This window comes from Kogia breviceps, chromosome 14 (assembly GCF_026419965.1).
Source record: "Kogia breviceps isolate mKogBre1 chromosome 14, mKogBre1 haplotype 1, whole genome shotgun sequence".
Classification (NCBI taxonomy): Eukaryota; Metazoa; Chordata; class Mammalia; order Artiodactyla; family Physeteridae; genus Kogia; species Kogia breviceps.
In genome coordinates, this window is record NC_081323.1 from 22,229,990 (window position 1) to 22,252,914 (window position 22,925).

Below are 22,925 nucleotides of genomic sequence, written 5' to 3' on the forward strand. Positions count from 1 at the left end.
ACAAGAGGCTTCTGGAAACGTCCTCTTGGAATAACACCATCAGGGACTGAGGCAGAGGGAGAAGCTGAGCTGCAGAGCATTCACACCAATGGCCTCAGCTGATCCCATGGGGAGCTCTGGAGCTGGAGTGGGAAGGGGGCATGGACCAGTCACTGGATGTGGGTTCCCCGCCCCCCCCAGCACCCCTACCCAGGGAGGGCACATGACCTTGGATGAGGTGGTTGCCCTCAGCCAATGGTCATCGCTGGGAGAGGGACTCAACTTTGAGGTCTTAGCCAGGGGAATGCGTGCCCCAGTCCTAAAAGGGGGATCTAGGCATAACACTCCAGCATCCCCCTCAAGTACCCTGTCTGTCATGGTCCCTGCTGTATTCTCCATGCCTAACTATGCCTGGCACATGATAGGTGCTCAGGGAGTCGGAGTCTTTGGTGAATGAATGAAAGACAAACAAGAATAGAAGCCCAGATTTCTGGGTCTTGGGCTCAACCCAACTGGATCACAATTTAGGGGTGGGAGAGAGGGGAGGAACTCTGGGCAGGTGGGTTCAGAATCGTCTCAAGTGCTTCTGGCCTGTTCCCCATTTGCAGCCCATTGGGTGGTCTTGAGACTCCTCTGGCTCAGCAGTTGATGCTGGTCAAGGCTGGACATGGCTGGGCTGCGCTGGCCAGGGAGGGCAGGGGCCCTCAGCGGAACCCTAGGCACTGTGACTGCTCTTTGGATGTGCATCACCCTTGTGAGCTTTCAGTTCAGTTTTTTTTAATCTCGCTCCAGCATTCCTTGAAGAAAAGAGGAACCCGCTCCCTTGGGAAGACGGACAAGAAACCTTCCGTGCAGGTACCTCCCGTCAGCCTCCACAGCCTCTGTGCAGCCCCCAGCAGTAGCTTTCAGTCTGAAGGCCCCAGGCCTAACTCCATGTGGCTCGGGGAGTCCCCAGAGGTGCCCACCCTGCCCTTCTACTCCATCCTCCCCTTGTTCACTTTCTTAGCTTCGCTGTGTACTTTACTTCCCCAGACTACACCCTGAGCCCATGGTTCTCACATGCTCTGCTAGAGAAAGTGCTATATGTAGCACAGGTCAGGCATAGAATATAGTTAGTTTCTAGTGGTCCTGGATGGTCAGGGTGTCAGGCACTTTTTATATATATTGTCTCATTTAATTTTCCTCATGGTCTGTGAGGGAGGGAATGTTATTGCCCCATTTTACAGATGAGAAAACTGCAGTAGTAATGGTAGTAGTAGTAGCAGCAACACTGACCCTGGCAGAATGTTGCCTACTCCAGGAAGCCCTCCTGGACTCCCCATGCTACATGCGGCACCCCATCTGTGCTGCAATATGTATGTCCCCCTCTCTGCTTCCCCTCTGGACCCACAGCTCCTTGAGGGTCAGGGCTGAGTCCCCAGCACGTAGTTAGTGCTCCTTGAAATGCTGTGGCTGAGCCGCCCAACACTAACCTTGCTGGGTCGTGCCTGTCCCTGTTCCCCCTCGGGCCCCAGGAGGACAGTGCCGACCTGAAGTGCCAGCTGCACTTTGCAAAGGAGGAGTCGGCCCTCATGTGCAAGAAGCTCACCAAGCTGGCCAAGGAGAATGACAGCATGAAGGAGGAGCTGCTCAAGTACCGCTCGCTGTACGGGGACCTGGATGGCGCCCTGTCGGCCGAGGAGCTGGCGGACGCACCCCACTCGCGGGAGACCGAGCTCAAGGTTCATCTGAAGCTGGTGGAGGAGGAAGCCAACCTGTTGAGCCGCCGCATCGTGGAGCTGGAGGTGGAAAACCGCGGCCTGCGGGCCGAGATGGACGACATGAAGGATCACGGCGGCGGCTGCGGGGGCCCCGAGGCCCGCCTGGCTTTCTCCGCTCTGGGCGGTGGCGAGTGCGGGGAGAGCTTGGCGGAGCTGCGGCGACACCTGCAGTTCGTGGAGGAGGAGGCCGAGCTGCTCCGGCGCTCCTCAGCCGAGCTGGAGGACCAGAACAAGCTGCTGCTGAGCGAGCTGGCCAAGTACCGCTCGGAGCACGAGCTGGACGTGACGCTGTCGGAGGACAGCTGCTCCGTGCTCAGCGAGCCCTCGCAGGAGGAGCTGGCAGCCGCCAAGCTGCAGATCGGCGAGCTCAGCGGCAAGGTCAAGAAGCTGCAGTACGAGAACCGGGTGCTCCTCTCCAACCTCCAGCGCTGTGACCTCGCCTCCTGCCAGAGCACGCGGCCAATGCTGGAGACGGACGCCGAGGCCGGGGACTCGGCCCAGTGTGTGCCCGCGGCACTCGGCGAGACCCACGGACCCCACACTGCCCGGCTCTGCAGGGCCCGGGAGGCCGAGGCGCTGCCGGGGCTGAGGGAGCAGGCCGTCCTGGTCAGCAAGGCCATCGACGTCCTGGTGGCCGATGCCAACGGCTTCACGGCCGGCCTCCGCCCGTATCTGGACAACGAGTGTGCCGACTTTCGGCTGCACGAAGCCCCCGGCAACAACAGCGAGGGCCCCAGGGACACCAAGCTGATCCACGCCCTCCTTGTGCGGCTGAGCTTGCTCCAGCAGGAGCTCCACGCCTTCACGCGGAAGGCGGACTCGGTCCTCGGGGGACCCAACAAGGAGCAGCCAGAGCCCTTCTCGACGCTGCCCGCCTTGGGCTCCCAGGGACCCTCCAAGGAGATTCTTCTGGCCAAAGACCTTGGCTCAGACTTCCAGGTAAGCTGTCCCAGTCACAGGCCCTACTACTTTTTTTAATATATGTATATATGGTTTTTTTACTGAACCATACATACAGAGAGGCACACAAAGCACAAGTACACAGCTTAATGAATTTTCCCAAAGTGAGCACACCTGTGTAAGCGTCACCCAGGACAAGAACTAGAACGTGACCAGCACCCCAGAAGGCCCTCCTCAGGTCCCCTTTTAGCCACTATCCCCACTCCCAAGGGTAACCCCTCTCGATTCAGTTTTGCCTGTCTTTGAACTTTGCATAAATTGAATCACACAGAACACACTCACCTGTGCCTGACTTTTCACTCACCATTGTTTGTTGTCTCAGGTGGCAATAATTTGTGTGTTCTCATGACTGAATATGATCTCATGGGGTGAATATACCACAGTTCTCTTAGTCATTTACTGTTGATAAAAGGGATTCGTTCCAAAGTCCTATCTTTTTGCCAGGTCTCCCTTTCTTCTTCTAAAGGTAATGAACTTCCAGACTTGTCCCCGCAAAAAGCATCACTGCAAGAGTAATCCATAAACATGCAAAGAGTTTCAGAAGTGCCTCTGGTAAAAAGATGAAGCCTCCTCCTCCCTGCTTCTTCCTCCTTCAAGGTTTTGCTATTAACACTGGTTTTGGAGCACTGCTGTCATATAGGCACATGTGGGCTGCTTAAAATTACATTAATAAAAAGTACGATACATATAATTGACAATTCATTTCTTCAGTTCAGCCACATTTCAAGGGCTCAGTAGCTGCGTGTGTCAAGTGGTGCAGATCTAGAACATTTCACCATCACAGCATGCCCTTCTAACTCTTTCTCTCCATGTACTCTCATATATTTGTTTTTGCCTCAAATTGTTTTGTTATACCTCCTGCTACCACACCACTTGTTTTTCTTGTGTAATGTATCTATTTGTTCTTTTTTTTACGCTGCTTTATTTATTGTTCATATGCTTTTTGTTCTTAGTGCTGGAGGTGCCATGGTAAGCAGATAAACAGTTATGATTCCTGCCCCCCAGCCTATATCATCTAGTGGGGAAAGAGATGTTAATCAAAATATCATGCCATCGAATGGGAAATCACAAACTGAGATGAGGGCTCGCTAGGAAAGGTGCTGGCTTCTGTGGACGAGAAGCTTGACCTAGACCCTGGGTCAGGGAGGATCTCTGATCTGAGCTGAGGTCAGAAGGTTGATTACCAGGGGAAGAGTGTTCTAAGCAGAGGGAACAGCCTGTGCAAAGGCATCATGGCCAGAAAGAGCAGGATGTATCCAAGGACTAAGGGAAAGAGTGCGGCTGGACCTCAGTGTTGGGAGGTTTGATCTTCATCCTGAGAGCAATGGGGGAGGGGCGTCTTCCCATGTCTGTACAGGGAGGTTTAGCTCTTTCTTCTTTTTTTTTTTTTTTGTGGTACGCGAGCCTCTCACTGTTGTGGCCTCTCCCGTTGCGGAGCACAGGCTCCAGACGTGCAGGCTCAGCGGCCATGGCTCACGGGCCCAGACGCTCCGCGGCACGTGGGATCTTCCCGGACCGGGGCACGAACCTGTGTCCCCTGCATTGGCAGGCGGACTCTCAACCACTGCGCCACCAGGGAAGCCCCTAGCTCTTTCTTTTTGACAACTGATTTCTTTAATCAGTACCTTGTGCATCTGGCTCGATCTTGCTTTTCTTAAGCAAGCAGACTACCCTATGTTGGGTCTCCCTCTTGGTTCTCCTTGGGGTAGGAATGAGCTGGGGCCGCATGTGTGGGAGGACAGTTGAAGCTGGCTCAGAAGGTTTGTGCACCAGACAGGCATTCACAGAATCAGTGTTTTTACTCACCACTAGTCATTCAGCCTTTCAACAGACATTCAAGGGGTAGTCTCAGTGTGCCAACCAGGGCTGGGGCTGAGCTACGGAGGCAAATCCACCTAGGCCCCTGCCCTCAGGTGTGTGGTCAGAGGCCTCTTACAGAGCCAGAGGCCTGGGTGGGTGCAGTTTCTAGCAGCCCCCTGTCCCCCTCCCCATAGTTACCTTTAGTCTCTTCTGCCTGTGCCTCTAGGTGCAGCCACCTGACCTCAGGGACCTGCCGGAATGGGAGCCCAGGATACGAGAGGCCTTCCGCGGCGGCGACTTGGACTCCAAGCCCGACCCCAGCCGGAGCTTCAGGCCTTACCGAGCTGAAGACAATGATTCCTATGCCTCTGAGGTGGGCATAGGCCTGAGCAGGCAGGGCGGAGGGTAGGAGGAGAATGGCTGAGGCCTCTCAAGAGCAGAGTGATCCGTGGAGAATCTTAGCTGGTGATGATATGGGTTTTGAGTATTTCCTTTGGTTCCAAGCTTCCTGACAGCAAGGGCTGAGAGGGAAACAAGGAAGTTTGGGCCATTCTCAGGGCCTGATGAAAGAAAGTTTATAAACTTATCCGAGGAAACTGATCTTGTTCTCCTATACTAATGAATTCCACAGGGAATTTAATAATTTATGTCATTTAATGGAAACAGTAATTTGTTTAGCAGGAAGGGAGAAATCGCTACAGTCAGGCTGACTGGGTTCAAATTGTGGATGTATGTGTACTAGTTGTAAAATTGTAAAAGTGTCACTTTACTTCTCTGATCCTCAGTTTTCTCGCCTTTAAAATAAAGGTAATGTGTCATAGGGTTGTTGAAAGGATTAAATACATGAAAAGCCTTGGCTTAAGTCCTGGTCCATGTTGGGTGAGGAGGAGGAGGAGGAGGAGGATGACACATCACTGGGCCTCAGGAGACCTGCCAGGCTGTGTGGCCTCAGGCATGTTCCCACTCTCTGGCTGCAGCTTCCTCACCTGTAATATGGGAGGATTAGAGTGGGTGGTGGCTGTAGAATTTCTAGGATTCCCTGGTCCTTGAGGAATTCTGGATGGTTCTGAGCCCCTCCCAAGCCTACTGAGCCTCTCCCCAGCACTTCATAATGAACCTGAAGCAGGAAAAGGCTCCTATGGACTGGATGGGGCCTCCCTGAGACTCCTGAACCATGGAGAGTCTCATGTGTGCCCCAACCTGAGCGTCCTTTTCTTCTCAGCATCCCTAGGAAGGCAACTTTTAGTCCCAGGGAGGCCAGTCTGCAACTGTGAAGGGGGAGAAGCTCCCTTGAAGCTGATGGATCAAACTCTTGAAGTGGTCTGAGTGTCCTAGCAGCCATGGCAAAAGAGGAGGGGAGGGGGCAGGAATCATGAGATACTTAGTTCTTAATTTTTGAGAAAAAGAGATAGGCCAGCTCACCTGCAGAGAAAATAATTTCCTACCTGCCCTCAATTATTGTTTCATTCAGCCACTCTTTACTGAGAAGTCACAATTTGCCAGGCACCGTGTTGGGCACTGAGTTTAAGGAGAACACCAGAGATAGGTAGTATTAAGCCCTTTAAGGATTTTTAATAAAAAGCAGGCATACACAGGACTTCCGTGGTAGTCCAGTGGTTGAGAATCTGCCTTCCAATGCAGGGGATGCGGGTTCGATCCCTGGTTGGGGAACTAAGATCCCACATGCCTCGGAACAGCTAAGCCTGCATGCTGCAACTACTGAGCCCAGACACCATAGCTAGAAAGCCCACGTGCCTCAACTACTGAGCCCATGCGCTCTGGAGCCCATGAGCCACAACTAGAGAGAAGCCCGTGCACCGCAACAAAAGATTCCGTGTGCCGCAACTAAGACCCGACGCAGCCAAATAAATATTAAAAACAGAAAAACAAACAGGCATACAGGATATACCTCAAGCCAGAGTGCCTTCCATTGCCAAATTTTTACATTACTGGCCAGATAACGAGTGTTTGGTTTTTTTCACAGAGGGACATCTTGCCATACCTGGAAACCTTTTATGTAGGTGTTGGAGCTGATATTTCCCCTTTTTGTTTTCCTGCTTAACATGACAGCATAAAAATTTCCCTTTATTAGTAGAAATACTTTTAGAAATCTTAAGTGAAGTATAACATACATGCAGTAAAGCACTCATATTGTAAGTGTACAGCTCAAATAATTTTCATAAACTGAACACTACTGTGTAATCAGCAAGCAAATCAATGAACAGAGCATGACCTGGCCCTGGAAGCTTCCCTTCTACTCCCCATCTAGTCACCATCCTGACTTCTCACAAAATAGATTTTTTTTTTGCTTGTTTAGCTACAAATCCTTATAAACCCAATCCCCCCGCCCCTCCCCGCACCAAAGGTAGAGTTTTATTGCCTTTTTTGTAAGGTTTTATTATATAGTCATTATAAACAACAAATAAGTATAATAAAGTCCCTAAGCAACATTGCATAAGGATATAAAGAAGAAAGTCAAGATCACAAGATTATCACATAATTAACCACTGTGAACATTTAGTTTGTGTGTGTCCATGTCCTTCATGTTTTTCTATTGAGTATATATATTTTTAACTTTTTATTGAAGCATAACATAATAATATACATACAATAAAGGGCACTATCCTTTTCTTTTTTTTAAATTTTATTTTATTTTTGGTCATGCCACGTGGCTTGCAGGATCTTAGTTCCCCGACCAGGGATCGAACCCTCACCCTCGGCAGTGAAAGTGTGGAGTCCTAACCACTGGACCACCAGAGAATTCGCAAGGGCATTATCCTTAAGTGTGCAGTTGAATGGATTTTAACATAAGTATAGACCCATTAAACACATATGGTTGATCCCCAACTTATCTTAGTTGTTTGTAAATTACTGCAATTATAAACGAGACGAACATCTTTGTGGATTAAACTGAGTTTTCATAGTATTTATTTTCTACAAATAAATTTCTGCAAGCAATTATCAAACTAAAATTATAACAATAGCTAGGTTTGATGTGCACTGTTTCATTTCATCGTCATGACAACCCACTGAGGTAGGGACAGCTGCCGTGCCTGGTTTATACTGGAAGGACAGCTTGGGCCTGACTTACTGCAATTGCTCTCCTACGACTCTCATCCTTTGACTTCAGCTTCTGTCCACCTCCTGCTCTCTCCCTCCTCCTTATCTGTGTCCCTCATCTCGACCCCAGATCAAGGAGCTGCAGCTGGTGCTGGCTGAAGCACATGACAGCCTCCGGGGCCTGCAAGAGCAGCTCTCCCAGGAGCGGCAGCTGCGGAAGGAGGAGGCTGAAAACTTCAACCAGAAAATGGTGCAGGTGGGTGGTGCCCAGTGCTCTCCTGCATCTACTGCAGCCTGTCTTCCCAGAACCAAACCTTAGCGGTCCATGGGTCTTCAGAGGCAGGAATGTCAGGGGAAACCTGTGTCTTCTCGCCCCGTGCTGCGCTGGTGCTTATGCATTAGCTGTGCTGGTCTGGAATCCTGGGCTTGTCTTTGACTGTCTGTGTGACCTCAGGCCCATTCTGTCTCCTCTCTGGGCTTCAGTTTCCCATCTATGAAATATTGCCCCGTCAGAGATGAAAATCTGTATTAGAAAGGCCGTAGGCCTGGCTGGTAATCAAGATGGTAGCTCTGCTAATAGAAAGCATTTATTAAGCCCTTACTGTATGTGAGGGCACTTGCCACACATCATGTCCTTTAATCCTCATGTTTTCCCCTGTGAAGTGTGTCCCCATTTTACAGGTGGGGAAACTGATGCCCAGAGTGCTGAAGTGCTTTGCCCAGGGTTGCACTTGCAGGGCAAGGTGGGGCTAGGATTCTTTTGTTAGTTTGTTTGTTTTTAATATTTTTTTATTATTTATTTTATTTATTTGGCTGCTCCGGGTCTTAGTTGCAACACACATCTTCATTGCGACATGCAGGATCTTTAGTTGCGACATGCAAACTCTTAGTTGCGGCATGCATGCGGGGTCAAGTTCCCCGACCAGGGATCGAACCTGGGGTGCCCTGCATTTGGAGCGTGGAGTCTTACCCACTGGATCACCAGGGAAGTCCCTGGGGCTGGGATTCTAATCCAGGTTATTGGCTGCCTCTGAGCGATTACACTGCGTTGCTTACTAGGGTGTTAATGCTGTCAGCCTTCCTCACCCCGAGCATGCCCTTTGCTCTGCATGTGGATCACCCCTCCCTGCCATCACTGCTCACCCTCCCAGGTTCCTCAATGAATGTGAGAGTTTATGAGAAACATTGGTTCCTGGTATGGGCTCATTAGATGATGTCATGGTTTCTATAATCAGACAGCGCCGATTCAGATCCCAGCTTTCACTGATTGTTACTGTGATTGCTGCTGTTTTATGAGCCTCTCTCCCCTGGAGTAGCATAGGGAACTGTTTATTCCCCTTGCAGCTGAAGGAGGACCAGCAGAGGGCACTCCTGCGGCGGGAGTTTGAGCTGCAGAGTCTGAGCCTGCAGCGGAGGCTGGAGCAGAAATTCTGGAGCCAGGAGAAGAACATGTTGGTTCAGGAGTCCCAGCAGTTCAAGCACAACTTCCTCCTGCTCTTCATGAAGCTCAGGTGGTTCCTCAAGCGCTGGCGGCAGGGCAAGGTTTTGCCCAGCGAGGGGGATGACTTCCTTGAGGTATGGTTCCCCCGGGGCTGGGACTGGGGTGGGGTGGGGTGGGGTGGGGTGGAGGAGAGAGGACAGGAGGGACATAGCCCTGGGGCTCAGATACGAGGCATCAGCTTGCCCCTTCCATCCTTGCACTCATTCATTCATTCATTCCTTCAGCATCGGTTTGTTGAGAACCAGCTCTTTACTGAGTGCTGTGGCAGATGCCGGGGAGACCGTGGTGAAGACGACAGACTCGGTCCTGGCCTCGCCAGGAAGAAGTCTGCTTGGGGGCCAGTAGGTCTTTAACACCTCTCTGGTATTTGTTGGTTTCCCTTTTTAACAAACCTGAGTCTTGAGCTGGCAATAGGATACAGATGCATTTAATGATCTGGTTTCATTGTTTTTGCATTATATGCAAATATAGTACATATTAATGTTTTTTACTCTTTTAAGGTACAATTTATATACAGTAAGGTGCACACATCTTAAATGTACAGCTGATGAAGTTTTATAGTATACACCCTGCAGATACATAGTATAGCATCACCCAGATCAAAATGAGCACATTTCCAGTGCTCCAGAAGGCTCCCGGGTGCCACAGGTGATATGCCCACCCCAGCAGTCAGCACTATTCTGACTTCTTACACCATGGATTAATCTTGCCTATTCTAGAACTTCATACAAGTGCGTGTAGTCTTTTGTGTCTGGCTTTTGCTTAATATAATTCTTTGAGATTCATCCACATTTTACCTATAAAAGTAGTTGATTCTTGATTGCTGCTTATTTCTCACTTATGAATATACCCATTTTATTTTATTTTATTTATTTATTTTTTTTTTTGCGGTACACAGGCCTCTCACCGTTGTGGCCTCTCCCGTTGCGGAGCGCAGGCTCCGGACGCGCAGGCTCAGCGGCCATGGCTCACGGGCCCAGCCGCTCCGCGGCATGTGGGATCTTCCCGGACCGGGGCACGAACCCGCGTCCCCTGCATCGGCAGGCGGACTCTCAACCACTGCGCCACCAGGGAAGCCCCTACCCATTTTATTTTTAATGTCACCTTTGACAATGATAATGGACACTGGCTGTCCATTTTTAGTAATATCAACGTCCTTTTTTAGATATGTTTCTTTAACTAGAAAGAGTAGGTTGACTTAGAAGCATTGCTGATAGTACAGGTAGTATTTGGGTGTGGCAGGAAACATGACAAGTGGAGCTTTGGGAATGTGTGACGCCTGGGAAGGACTCACGTGGCCCATTTGTCCCTCAGCCTGTGCAGGACCCTTTGTCCTCAAATCCCCTTCCTCCTGTCACGATCAGCACGCTGACATTGCTAGGAGAAGGGGCCATGTGAGGACGTCATACCTCAGTCACGCCCACCTGAGTTGGCACTGCTCACCTTGGCCTTGGCCTTTTTTTAAATTATTATTTTATTTATTTTTATTTATTTTATTTCTTTTAGGCCTTGGCCTTTTAGGTACAGGTACCTTTGCCCTAGCCCAGGCTTGGCCCTTCTCTGGTTCAAGCCACTCATTCCAGAGCCAATGGGGACCAGTGGCAGTCCCCATGTACCCCTGTCAGGGGTCCCCCAGAGTAGCCTGAATGTCCCAGGAGCTGGGGATGGTGGTTAGACCTGAATCTGTAGCAGGAGTTTCCTCCCCCACCCCCAGTGGGGCTCATAGGCCACCCGCCTCCTCCCCAAGGGCCTCTAGAGAGAGTTGCTGACCATCTTTAGATGAACACATTCCCTGCTGCCCTGTCCCAGGAATGTCTGACATGGAGGCACCCCTATGAGAAGCACCTGGAAAGCCCAGCATGGCTGCCCCTCGAGCGTCACTCTGTGTGACACCTGGGGACTCCTGTCTGAAGCCACTGTCTGCTTTAGGACTGTCCCTCCTGTTTGGAAGTCCCACACAAGCCTCTGGATGAAGCCCAGTTTGTTTTTTTTAAATAACTTTTTAAAAATTTATATTTTTATATTATAGTTAAATATATTGTACATAACATAAATTTTTACCATTTTAACCATTGTTAAGTTTACAGTTCACTGGCATTAAGTACATTCACATTGTTGTGTAACCATCACCTCTGTCCATCTCCAGAACTCTTCATCTTGTAAAACTCAAACTCTTACCCACTCACTCCTTATTCCCCGCTCCACCTGCCCTGGCAACCACTATTCTACTCTCTGCTTGTATGAGTTTGACTTCATTCGATTCCACTTATAAGTGAGATCTTGTAGTTATTTCTCTTAATGTCTCTGGCTTATTTTGCTTAGCATAATGTCTTCCAGGTTCATCCATGTCCATGTTGTCGCAAATGGCAGGATTTCCTTCTTTTTTAAGACTGAATAATATTTCCTTGTATATATATAACTTTTTCTTTACCCGTTCATTCATAGATACACACTTAACGTTGTTTCCATATCTTGGCTACTGTGAATAATGCCACAGTGAACATAGAGAGATCCAGATTTCATTTTCTTTGGATATATACCCGCAAGAGGGATTGCTAGATCGTATGGGAGATCTATTTTTAATTTTGGGGGAAACTTCTGTACTGTTTTCCATAGCTGAAGCCCACTTTTGGCTGCTAGGGAAGATGTTTCCCCCTCCATCAAAAAAAATGAATTGCCTTCAGGCCACATAGCCTGATTTTAAATCAGGTTGTCTCAGGCAAACTCTCCATATTTGGTGAAAATCTTTCTAGCCATTTCAGTGTACTGGGATAACAGAGAGAAACAGAAACTTACTTTAGGAAAAAAATAAGGTGTAACCATAGAAAATAAAATAATATAGATGCCTATATTAAATAGAAATATACATACTTACTGAGATAGACACGATAAGAAACATAACCACCCACGTTGTAAAAAATACATATATACATGGATATAATGATATAAAGCCCATGTGTATAAAATACATATAAACAAGTACATAATAAAATACAGATAATCATATAAATAATAAACTTGATGTACATTCACACTTTTAAAGAATATGTGTGTCCACACATGTAGAATTAAAACTATATATATGGGGCTTCCCTGGTGGCGCAGTGGTTGAGAGTCCGCCTGCCGATGCAGGGGACGCGGGTTCGTGCCCCGGTCCGGGAAGATCCCACGTGCCGCGGAGCGGCTGGGCCCGTGAGCCACGGCCGCTGAGCCTGCGCATCCGGAGCCTGTGCTCCACGACGGGAGAGGCCACAACAGTGAGAGGCTCGCGTACCGCAAAAAAAACACAACCATATGTTTGAATGATAACCCTCATATATTGAGTATTTATAGTGTCCTGGGCACTGTGTTAAGTGCTCTATTTGGATAATTGCATTTCACTTTTACACATACCCTATGATGTGGAAACAATTATTATCCCCATTCTACTGTAGATAAAGATCTTGGATTCCTTGTCCTCAATTCTGAAATCCAGAATCTCTGAGAACTGTGTTTTGTTGGGTCTAACTCAGTTGGAAAAAATTGACCTGACATTCATTTGGCAGCAAAACCTTTATTTACCCCATTTCCTGTTAGTACTCACATGTTTGAAGGGGAAATATTGGTGTCCACGAGCATAGGGTATCTCACCAGACGGGGCTGTTTTACAATATACAGTGTAGGTATACCATATTATCTTTCTAAATCCCGATTAATTCTGAATTCCAAGCACACCCGGCCCAAAGAATTTCAGAGAAAGAACTGTGCACCTGTGTATACAGATAATCGAAAGTCAGTATGTTCAGATACTGGTGACCAGGGAGGGAGCTGGGTATTTATTCACACAGGCCCTGCTCCACCCCACATATTTCCAGCCTCAGGGCCTGCCCTGAACCCCAGAAATCCTTCTTCATTTGACTTCACCACACTCTCTTGGTTTTCCTTCCACCTCACTGGTTGCTCCGTTTCAGTCTCCTTGGCTGGACCCTCCTTTTCTCCCTGAACTGACCCCTTAACGTCACAGTCCCGAGGGCTCAGTCAGCCCTCAGGCCACATCTCTCCTTGACCTTCACCTGCCTCCTTGGAGAGCTTGTCCAGGCACTTGGCTTACATGGCCTTTCTCGCACATTGCGAATCTATCTAGAATCTACAGAATCTGACCCAGCTGCACTGCCTACCCCCTCACCACCCCCATCTGAGCTGTCACCACTTCTTGCCTGGATTATCACCGTAGCCTCCTAACTGGTCTCCCTGCCTCTGCCCTTGCACCCTTCCACCGAGCATCTTCTGTTCAAAGCAGGGAGGTGCCAGGCCACGTGTACTCCACGCGGATGGTGCCCCCTGGTGTTGTGCAGTGTGGAGCTCTGTTGCTACCCTATAAAGTATCTCAACACAGCAGCTAGAGTGATCTCGTAAAACTGAAAGTCAGGCCAGTGTCACGCCTCAGCACAATTCTCCCCTGGCTCCCATGTCACCCAGAGCAGAAGCCGAAGTCCCTACAAAGCCTGTTCAACCAGCCTTGGTCCCCGTACCTCTCACTTCCTCCCTGGCTTTCTTGTTCTTCCTCAAATAGATGTGTTCCCATCTCAGGGCCTTTGCATTTGCTGTGACCTTAACCTGGAATTCTCAACCCGCACGTATTCACATGGCTTATTCTTTTACCTCCTTCAGGATTTTGCCCAAATATCACCTTCTCTCTAAGGCCTTCCTTGACCACCCAGTGCAGCACATCCTGGCTCCTTTCCCAGCTCTCTTTTTCTCCATAGCACTTATTATTATGGAACATTCCATATACTTAATGATGTTTCATGTATCAATATTTCACATATTTGTTTGTTTTCCTGATACTGGAATGGAAGCTCAAGGGGACCAGGGCTTCTGTCTGTCTTGCTCACTGATGTATCCCCAGCTCTGAACACAGGGCCTGGTGCGTGGTAGGTGTTCAATAAATATTTGTCAAATGAATGAATGAAATGAATAGTGAATGAGCACCCACTTCTTCTGCTTCACTCCCGTCATAAACTAGACCCTGGCTGGTCTCCTGGGCTGGCTCTGGACTCCTGCCCAGAATCCATCAGCAGCAAACCCCTCCGCTCCCAGGAAGGGTCCCTTCTGCCCACCCAAGCCTCTGGTTGCCCTTATCTACAATTATGAGGGGGCTTCCCTGGTGGCGCAGTGGTTGAGAGTCCGCCTGCTGATGCAGGGGAGACGGGTTTGTGCCCCGGTCTGGGAAGACCCCACATGCTGCGGAGCGGCTGGGCCCGTGAGCCATGGCCGCTGAGCCTGCACGTCCGGAGCCTGTGCTCCGCAATGGGAGAGGCCACAGCGGTGAGAGGCCCACATACCGCACAAAAAAATAATAATATAATATAATTATGAGGGTGCCACCTACAGTGCCTGCCTTGACAGCATAGATATTTCTGAGTAGCGCTCAGGGATGCCTCATGGTCCTTGGGGCAGAAGAGATGGTATGGGGGGCAAAGGGTCTGACTCTCCAGCTGTGCTCCTTGACCTGGATGGTGCCCAGGGCTCAAAGTTAAAATCTGGGAAATCAGTGCCCAGCTGGGGTACTTTTGGTCCATAAACCCCCTTTCTTTATTCCTGCCTGGCTGTGCAGCCCACTTTCTATCTGGGCCACTAGCCTGTATCCCCTCCCCCTGAGGGTCAGACCCCCAGGCATGATGCCCTGCTACCCTCTATTGAGTGTGGTTTTTAAAAAACAGGTAAATAGCATGAAGGAGCTGTACCTGCTAATGGAGGAAGAGGAATTAAATGCCCAGCATTCTGATAACAAGACCTGCACGGGGGACAGCTGGACCCAAAACACGGTGCGTTCTCAGCCTATTTCCAGTCCTGTCCTGTCCATTTGTTCCTCTGTCTGTTTAGTGATCATATCTTGCTGCTTTCTGACCCCAGTCCTACACCGGGCACTGGAGCGGCAGAGGGTTATTGCTTGGTCACTGGCCCCAGATGCCCAGTGCTATGGGGTATGTAATTCACCCCAGGGCAGTGACAGAGGGTCAGATGATGGACTGTGGGGTCTCAGGTGAGAGAGCAGTTAATTCTATTTGGAGTATAGAGTATTACAGAGAAGGGGGTCATAGGTGGTGGGTTTCAAAGGATGAATAGGAGCTTGCCTAATAGAGAATAGGGAAAAGGCCATTCTGTACCAAGAGAACTGTATATACAGAGATGTGGCAAGGTATTCTGAGTCTGGCTGCAGCTTGGAATGTCCATAGTGGGGGTAAGGACATCAGGCTAGAGTGAGTTGTAGGAAGAAGGGCCTTGTGGCCTAGGATCAGGAACCATCAAATCAAGCCACGGGGTAGTATAGAGCAGTAGGGTCAGGCTCCCAGGGGCACCCACAGTAAGCTGGGTTACAGGTGGGAAACGGGTCATGGGCCCAGGAGAGAAGACTCGGCCCAAGTCGGGCAGTCAGGGAGCTTCCGTGGTTCAGACTCCCCATCTGGTGGGTCAGAGAAGGCAGATCTTGGGCAAGGAGGAGGACGGAGGCCTAGATGCTGCAGAGCCTCAGAGAAGCCAGGGCCCAGCTCAGATTTAGGTTGAATAATTGCTGTAACTACAGAATTTTGTGTTTTTGTGAGACTGGGGCATGTGTCAGTCTAAGAGGTGGCCAGGGCTGGGCTTGTTTTATGGGGAGATGACCCGAAGAGGTCATGGGACTTGCCTGAGGCCTGGTAGAGTCCCAGGCTGGACTCTGGATGAGTTCCCAGCCCAGCCTCTCCTCCTTGCCGCTCCGAAAGCTCCTGACCCAGGCCTTGCCCCCATCTGCAGCCAAATGAGTACATCAAGACGCTGGCCGACATGAAGGTGACACTGAAGGAGCTATGCTGGCTGCTTCGGGATGAACGCCGTGGTCTGACTGAGCTTCAGCAACAGTTTGCCAAGGCCAAGGCCACCTGGGAGACAGAGCGGGCAGAGCTCAAGAGCCATACTGCCCTGGTGAGTCTCCCACCTGTCAGAGACATCCCCCTCCTTGTTCCCCTCTCTGCAAAGGCCTCAGCTGTCAGACTGGGGAGGAGGATGCCCAAGCCATGCTCCTAGAAGCATAGGAACCCCTTCACTTACCTTGTGGCTCAGAGAGGGCAAGAGACTTGCCTAGAGTCACACAGCAAGGGTACCAGAAACAGTGGGAACTGAAGGTCCCTGGGCTAGGGAAGGCAGGTGAGGGACTGGCAAAGGAGCCATGGGGACATCACAGGCGCCTCCGCCGCACCATGAGCTCACAGGTGAGGCCGGAACACTTAAATGCCCGTCTGCACCTGGTGACATCCTTCATCCTCACACTCAGACTTCTGCTGCCTGCTGTCCTCATAAGGATCCCCTTAAGCCCCTGCTACCTGACTGTTTTGTTCCCTCCACCCAAACTGGGGGACTCCCCTCCTTACAACCCAGATGATCAAAGGAGCCTTAACCAGGAGTCCTGGATATTTGGTCTCTGCTGTGTGCCTGGAGGCAAGGTGCTGCCCCCCACTCTGGCCTGAGAAGTGAGGGGATGGGCTTCCTCCCACTCAGAAAGAATGCTCTCACCACCCCAACCCCTACCCCACGCCAGAACTCTGCGGGGTCCAGCTTCCTCCCCGCTGCCCCTGCTGCAGTCTGCCTTCCCAGGCATCACGGGCCCCTCGGAGGTGGGTGCCCTGATTATCTTTGTTGGGCAAGTGACAAAACAGGCACAGAGGAGTTAAGCTTCTTCCCCAAGGTCACCCAGTTAGTCAGTGGCAGACCTGACCCTCACTCCCCAAGCCTCTGCCCTCCTGGCTCCTCATGACCGTGATCCCACCTTCTTCCCAATTCTCAGACTTCTGGCTTCTTGGTGCCACCATTCTCTCCTCCCAACCCTCCCTGCTGATCTCACAGCTCCCGCCCCACCTGCACCTTCCACAGTGTCCCCTGCTCCCGCAGCCCCCCCCAACCCCAGGCATTCCAGGTGCCCCTCCCGCCATGGGAATCTGACCACAGCTTGGGGGTGTGGGGTACATTGATTCTATAGATTGCACGTTTCCCTCCTGCCCCCCAAGATTTGGGCCAAGACAGCCATCACGCTCAGGTGATTCCTGCCCACATTCTTTTTGTGACTGTGCATGTCTCCCACTAACCGTAAACCCTGGTAAACATGGGTAAGTGTTGATGAAATATCATGAGAAGCAATAACTAGGAACCTCTGCCATTCTGTAGCTATGTGACCAGGGACAAATAACCTCTGTGAACCTCTTCCTCTTCTGTAAAATATCAAAAATGGTGGCTATCTTGCTGAGTTTTCTTGAGGGCACAGATAATGCCTGAAAAGCCCTTAGCACGGAGCTTGGTGTGTAGAAGCTATGCTACACAAGCCTTGACTGTGAGAAAAGTTTAGTTCTAACTGAAGAGGTCAGTGGAGGTTCCTGGGTGAGGGGTCCTCTGAGGAGAGCACCCTCCCCCTGCCCCCTGCTGGTGCCCGGGGAGGGACGAGGGAGGGCAGAGAGGAGGGTCCTCCTGGTGCCGCCAGCCACCCAGTTGCTCTTCTTTCCTCAGATGGAGCTGAAGGCCGGGAAGGGGGCTGGAGATCGGATGGGGCCCGACTGGAAGGCAGCCCTGCAGAGGGAGCGAGAGGAACAGCAGCACCTCCTGGCTGAGTCCTACAGTGCAGTCATGGAGCTGACGCGGCAGCTACAGATCAGTGAGCACAACTGGGGCCAGGAGAAGCTACAGCTGGTGGAGCGGCTTCAGGGTGAGAAGCAGCAGGTGGAGCAGCAGGTAAAGGAGCTGCAGAATCGCCTGAGCCAGGTGAGGTCTGTCCCAGCCCAAGATGCCTTAAGCCACAAGGGGGAAGTTGCTCTAGGCACAGACCAGGGGGGAAGACTCCTTCAGGTAGAGCTGGAGCTGTATGCTCGGAGACTGCAGTAGGGACCAGGTCTTCCTCTCTGCCAGTCTCACAGGCTTGCTTTCCTCTGTGTTTTATTCTGAAGCAAGCCGTTCTCAAATACGACCTCTCTCAGGGTTGTATTCATATCCTCACAGCTTAGCAGTTTCAACGGAAAGAGAGTTTTCCTTTTCCACAAGGCTCTGATCTGCCAGGTATGAGTCACGTGCCCACAGCTAGAACCTGCCAAAACCTTGGAACCAAGAGGTTTCCCATGAAAATTAGAGTCCTCTGACCAAAAGGGGGAAATAGGAAAAACAATCATTGACCATTACGGCCCCACTACAGTTAACATGCACCTAGCTTATCAAGCTGCTATGCTCCACTGTGACTTTTTCCTTTGTTTATTTTTGATTTCAATTGTATAAGTCAGGACTTCATCTTTATATAAGACTCAGATATTACAAAAGCATACTCCAACCCACTCCCTCCCTTTCTTGCTGTTTAAATTTACATGCAGAGATTTTTTAAAATTATTAATTGAATCCTCATATACATATTATTTACACTTTGCCTCGTTCATAGAGAGCTGTTCAGGACAGAATGCAGAGGCCACTCTCATTCAGTTTAATTGCTGCTTAGCATACCTAGGTGGAGATACCACTTTGATGTCATTCAGCTGCTGCTTAGCTGATGTAGCTGTTGCAGGCGTTGTAGTGTGAATTAACATGGTAATAACAACTATTACCGTGCTTGATATAATGACACTTATAAGGATGCCTGTAAGTGGTTGGTTTCATGATTATTTGTCAAACCCACTCCGTTGGTTCAGAGCTGCTGCTTCTCACTGGGAAGGTGGCTCTGAGTCCATGATCTGGGTCATCTGGGCTGCAGAGTGGAGCCTGGGGAATGGCCCTGCACAGAATAGGGCCCTGCTCACCATCTTTGCCTGCACATGACCATCTTCTTTACTCTTGCCCAGCTGCAGAAGGCTGCTGACCCTTGGGTCCTGAAGCACTCGGATCTGGAGAAGCAGGACAATAGCTGGAAAGAGGTGAGTGGGGTGGCAGGCCTCCCACATGCTGTGCTCCTGGCTACACTGGAAAGCCTCTCACTCGTGGGGAATGTGACAAGGAGGATGCTAATCCTGTCCCACAGGTCACACACCCTCACCCCCTTGGGCTCCTCAATCCTGAGGTCTCTACTTCATGGTTCCAGCCTCGAGACCTGTAAAGAGCCCCCTGTTAGCTCCATCCTTCCATGCCTGGGACAAAGGCTAGGTGTTTCTCTGTGTTTCAGTTGTGGCTTTCTCAAAAGCAGAGCCTCCAAAGAGCTGTGTGATCCTGGGCAAGTCACTCTCCCTCTCTGGGCCCCAGTTACCTCATTGGTAAAATGAGAATCACGTTCTCAGCCTTAGCCCAGCCCTGGTTGTGGAGATCAATCAGTGACGTTTGCTTCTAAGCCTCAGGTGCACTGTCCATATAGCCACACACTGAGTAACCAAGCAGTGAACATATGGGCCCTTGCTCATGACAGCCTGAGGAAGCAATGAGAGCCAATTCTGGGGAACTGAAGCAGGAGAGGATTTCATTAGGGGCTCAAGAGGGCTGGTGATGCAGGGTCAGAAAACTGGTGCAGGTCTCTGAACCAGGGTGGGGCAAACCCCAAGCAGGACCTCAGGTCACTGCTTTCACCTTCAGCTGAGCAGTGACTACTGGGTGCTTGGTTGCTGCCACTACATTCAGAATAAGTTCTAAATAGAGTTTCTCTCCTTGGGTTCTCTCTTGGACCACTGATTGGCCATGCCTGGATCACATACCTATGTGTGTGTGGAGAGGGGGTAGGTGCATTGTAGCCAGAAACTGACCAGTGAGCATTCTAGATCAGTGCTGACATCACTCCTGCTCTACAAGAGGAGACTCATGCGTGGGGCTCGGGGCCAGCTCCCGCACTGATCCCCTGTTACCTTCCCTCTGTGTGCTAGTGGCCAGACTGACCCTTCCCTGTCTCTCTTCTATGGCAGACACACAGTGAGAAGATCCACAACAAGGAGGCTGTTTCTGAAGCTGAGCTTGGGGGAACCGGCTTAAAGAGGTGCTAGCAGCCCCTCCCCATGCTCCACTCTGCAGCCCCTCCCCCTGCTCTGCCCCCCAACCCCACCCTTCAGGCTGCCCTGCCCCTTTGCCTCTCTTCTCTTCCTCTGCCCTGCGCACCCACCGCTGCACCTCAGCTGAATTGGGAGAACACTGGGATATGGTTTCTAAAGATTTTTTTTTTTTTTTTTTTGATGTGGACCATTATTTTAGTCTTTATTGAATTTGTTACAATAGCGCTTTTTGTTACAATAGTGCTTCTGTTTTATGTTTTGGTTTTTTGGCCCTGAGGCATGTGGGATCTTAGCTCCTCCACCAGGGATTGAACCCGCACCCCCTGTATTGGAAGGTGAAGTCTTAACCACTGGACCACCAGGGAAGTCCCCTGGGATATGGTTTTTATGGAACCCAAGCCACTTAGGAGCTGGGAAAGTTTGGGTGATGGCAATTGTAGCCTGTGCTTTTTTTGATTCTGGGCGTGGAAAACTGGGGCCCCAGAATATCCTAGCTGGGAAAGAAACTGTTAAGCTCCTCTTGGGGTTCTTCCTGTCTCTGGAGTTGGGAGAGTCCAGCTGGACATCTATTCCTGGGACTATCGAGTAGCATCCTCTGGGCCCAGCCCTGTGCTATAGCCAGGAAAACCCCTAGGGCTATCAGGACCATGTCTCCCCCATTAGGAAACCATTATGAAAAGATTCATGGTAACAGAACCTCCCAGGGGCCGTGCGAGTAGCGTGAAGCCAGGTGGGCCCCGGGATAGGAGGGTGGCTCTGGAGTCATAGTGTGGGATTTGAATTCCAGCACTGTCATTTCTAGCTCTGTGCCCTTGGGCTATACTTCCCATTTCTACCTACTGGGATAACAGGAACTGCCCCCTAGAGTTGTGGGAGGACCGAATGGTCTGACGTGTGCAGTGTTGTCACGTATGCCTGGCACTTAGAGTCATCAGGTAGCACACGTGCCAGGTCTGGGCTGGAGATTAAATGGCGTCCTAGATTGGGTTCCCTCACAAGTAAACCCTGAGACAAGGATTTGAGTGCAAATGGTATATTCGGGAGGGGATTCCAGGAAAAGCCTGGAAGTGAGACAGGGAAGGGAAGGCACCATAAAGGAGGTGTTATCAACCGGGAAACACGTGGGCGACTGGAGCTCAGCTTCACAGCATCTCTGGGAGCCAGAGCAGAACATGAGTTCTCCCACCTGGGGGACAGAGAGGCTGGTACCAAGCCACCAAACCCCACTCATTGTTTGTTGAGGGCTGTGTCTAGGGCCATAAACTATGTGAATGTCTAGCTTGCTGTGGGTGGAGGCCAAGTGCGCTCCTGCAGACAGAAAAAAGCCCTCCGGTGGAGAATGGCAGGTGCTCAGAGATGCAGTGTTGCGTGTGGAGGGGATGAGGGGCAGGGCACCTACAGCGTCTTCCGCAAGAGGTGAGCCAGGACCGTCATGGTCCGTCTCCCCACTGCCCCACCGCCCCCTGCCCGCAAAGTGCACGGACCAGGGAGGAAGACCAGAGTACCTGCTCCGCATGAGGCATCTTCCACTAACTCTGCCCTTTCTCCTCTGCTCTTCCCAGGACCAAATCTGTTTCCTCCATGTCAGAGTTTGAAAGTCTGCTAGACTGTTCCCCCTACCTCGCAGGGGAAGCCGCCCGGGGCAAGAAGCTGCCCAACAGCCCTGCCTTTGCCTTTGTGGGCCCCCAGCCAGTGGACCCGGAGAAGGCTGCCCCAGAACAGCCAGGGCTCTCGCCACGTGATTGCAACCGCCTGGGTGCCCTGGGCTGCCAGGAGCCGGCGGGGAGGCAGATGCAGCGCAGCTACACGGCTCCCGACAAGACGGGCATCCGCGTCTACTACAGCCCCCCGGTGGCCCGGCGCCTGGGCGTCCCCGTGGTCCATGACAGGGAGGGCAAGATCATCATCGAGCCCGGCTTCCTCTTCACCACAGCCAAGCCCAAAGAGTCGGCCGAGGAGGACGGGCTGGCGGAAAGCTCCTACAGCCGCTGGCTCTGCAACTTCTCCCGGCAGCGCCTGGACGGGGGCTCTGGGGGCGGCCCCTCAGCGGCCGGGCCCGGCTTCCCAGCAGCCCTGCACGACTTTGAGATGTCGGGCAACATGAGCGACGACATGAAGGAGATCACCAACTGCGTGCGCCAGGCCATGCGCTCGGGCTCGCTGGAGCGGAAGGTGAAGAGCACATCCAGCCAGACGGTGGGCCTGGCCAGCGTGGGCACACAGACCATCCGCACAGTCAGCGTGGGCCTGCAGACCGACCCGCCCCGCAGCAGCCTGCATGGCAAGAGCTGGTCGCCCCGCAGCTCCTCGCTGGTGTCCGTGCGTAGCAAGCAGATCTCCTCCTCCCTGGACAAGGTGCACTCGCGCATCGAGCGGCCGTGCTGCTCACCCAAGTATGGCTCGCCCAAGCTCCAGAGGCGGTCCGTGTCCAAGCTGGACGGGGCCAAGGACCGCAGCCTGTGGAACCTGCATCAGGGCAAGCAGAACGGCTCGGCCTGGGCCCGCTCCACCACCACGCGGGACAGCCCGGTGCTGAGGAACATCAACGATGGGCTGTCCAGCCTGTTCAGCGTGGTGGAGCACTCGGGGAGCACCGAGTCCGTCTGGAAACTGGGCGTGTCCGAGGCCCGGGCCAAGCCCGAGCCTCCCAAGTATGGCATCGTGCAGGAGTTCTTCCGCAACGTGTGTGGCCGGGTGCCAAGCCCCACTTCCATACCCGGGGAGGAGGGTGCCAAGAAGCTGGAGCCCATCTCCCCCGCCAGCTACCACCAGCCGGAGGGCATGGCCAGGATCCTGAACAAGAAGGCAGCCAAGTCAGGCGGCAGCGAGGAGGCCAGGCTTTCCATGCTCCCCCAGATGGGGAAGGATGGGGTCCCTCGTGATGGAGATGGAGCCACGGTCCTTCCCAGTGAGGTA

General features: G+C 51.5%; 1 protein-coding gene across 4 annotated transcripts in view; it reads left to right on the forward strand.

Moving 5' to 3' along the window:
- The window catches only part of MTCL2 (microtubule crosslinking factor 2), a 72,635-nt gene that overhangs the window by 38,249 nt on the left and 11,461 nt on the right, over positions 1–22,925 (forward strand). For 2 of the 4 annotated variants that reach the window (XM_059037957.2, XM_059037959.2), the window contains exons 4-14: positions 772–834; positions 1,494–2,678; positions 4,726–4,872; positions 7,690–7,815; positions 8,904–9,134; positions 14,763–14,867; positions 15,835–16,002; positions 17,575–17,826; positions 18,885–18,956; positions 19,926–19,996; positions 21,572–22,922. In XM_059037957.2, coding sequence (XP_058893940.1) covers positions 772–834; positions 1,494–2,678; positions 4,726–4,872; positions 7,690–7,815; positions 8,904–9,134; positions 14,763–14,867; positions 15,835–16,002; positions 17,575–17,826; positions 18,885–18,956; positions 19,926–19,996; positions 21,572–22,922 — 3,771 coding nt within the window. The remainder of the gene's footprint in view (positions 1–771; positions 835–1,493; positions 2,679–4,725; positions 4,873–7,689; positions 7,816–8,903; positions 9,135–14,762; positions 14,868–15,834; positions 16,003–17,574; positions 17,827–18,884; positions 18,957–19,925; positions 19,997–21,571; positions 22,923–22,925) is intronic. The other 2 variants (XM_067011990.1, XM_067011992.1) reach the window with 2 other exon arrangements.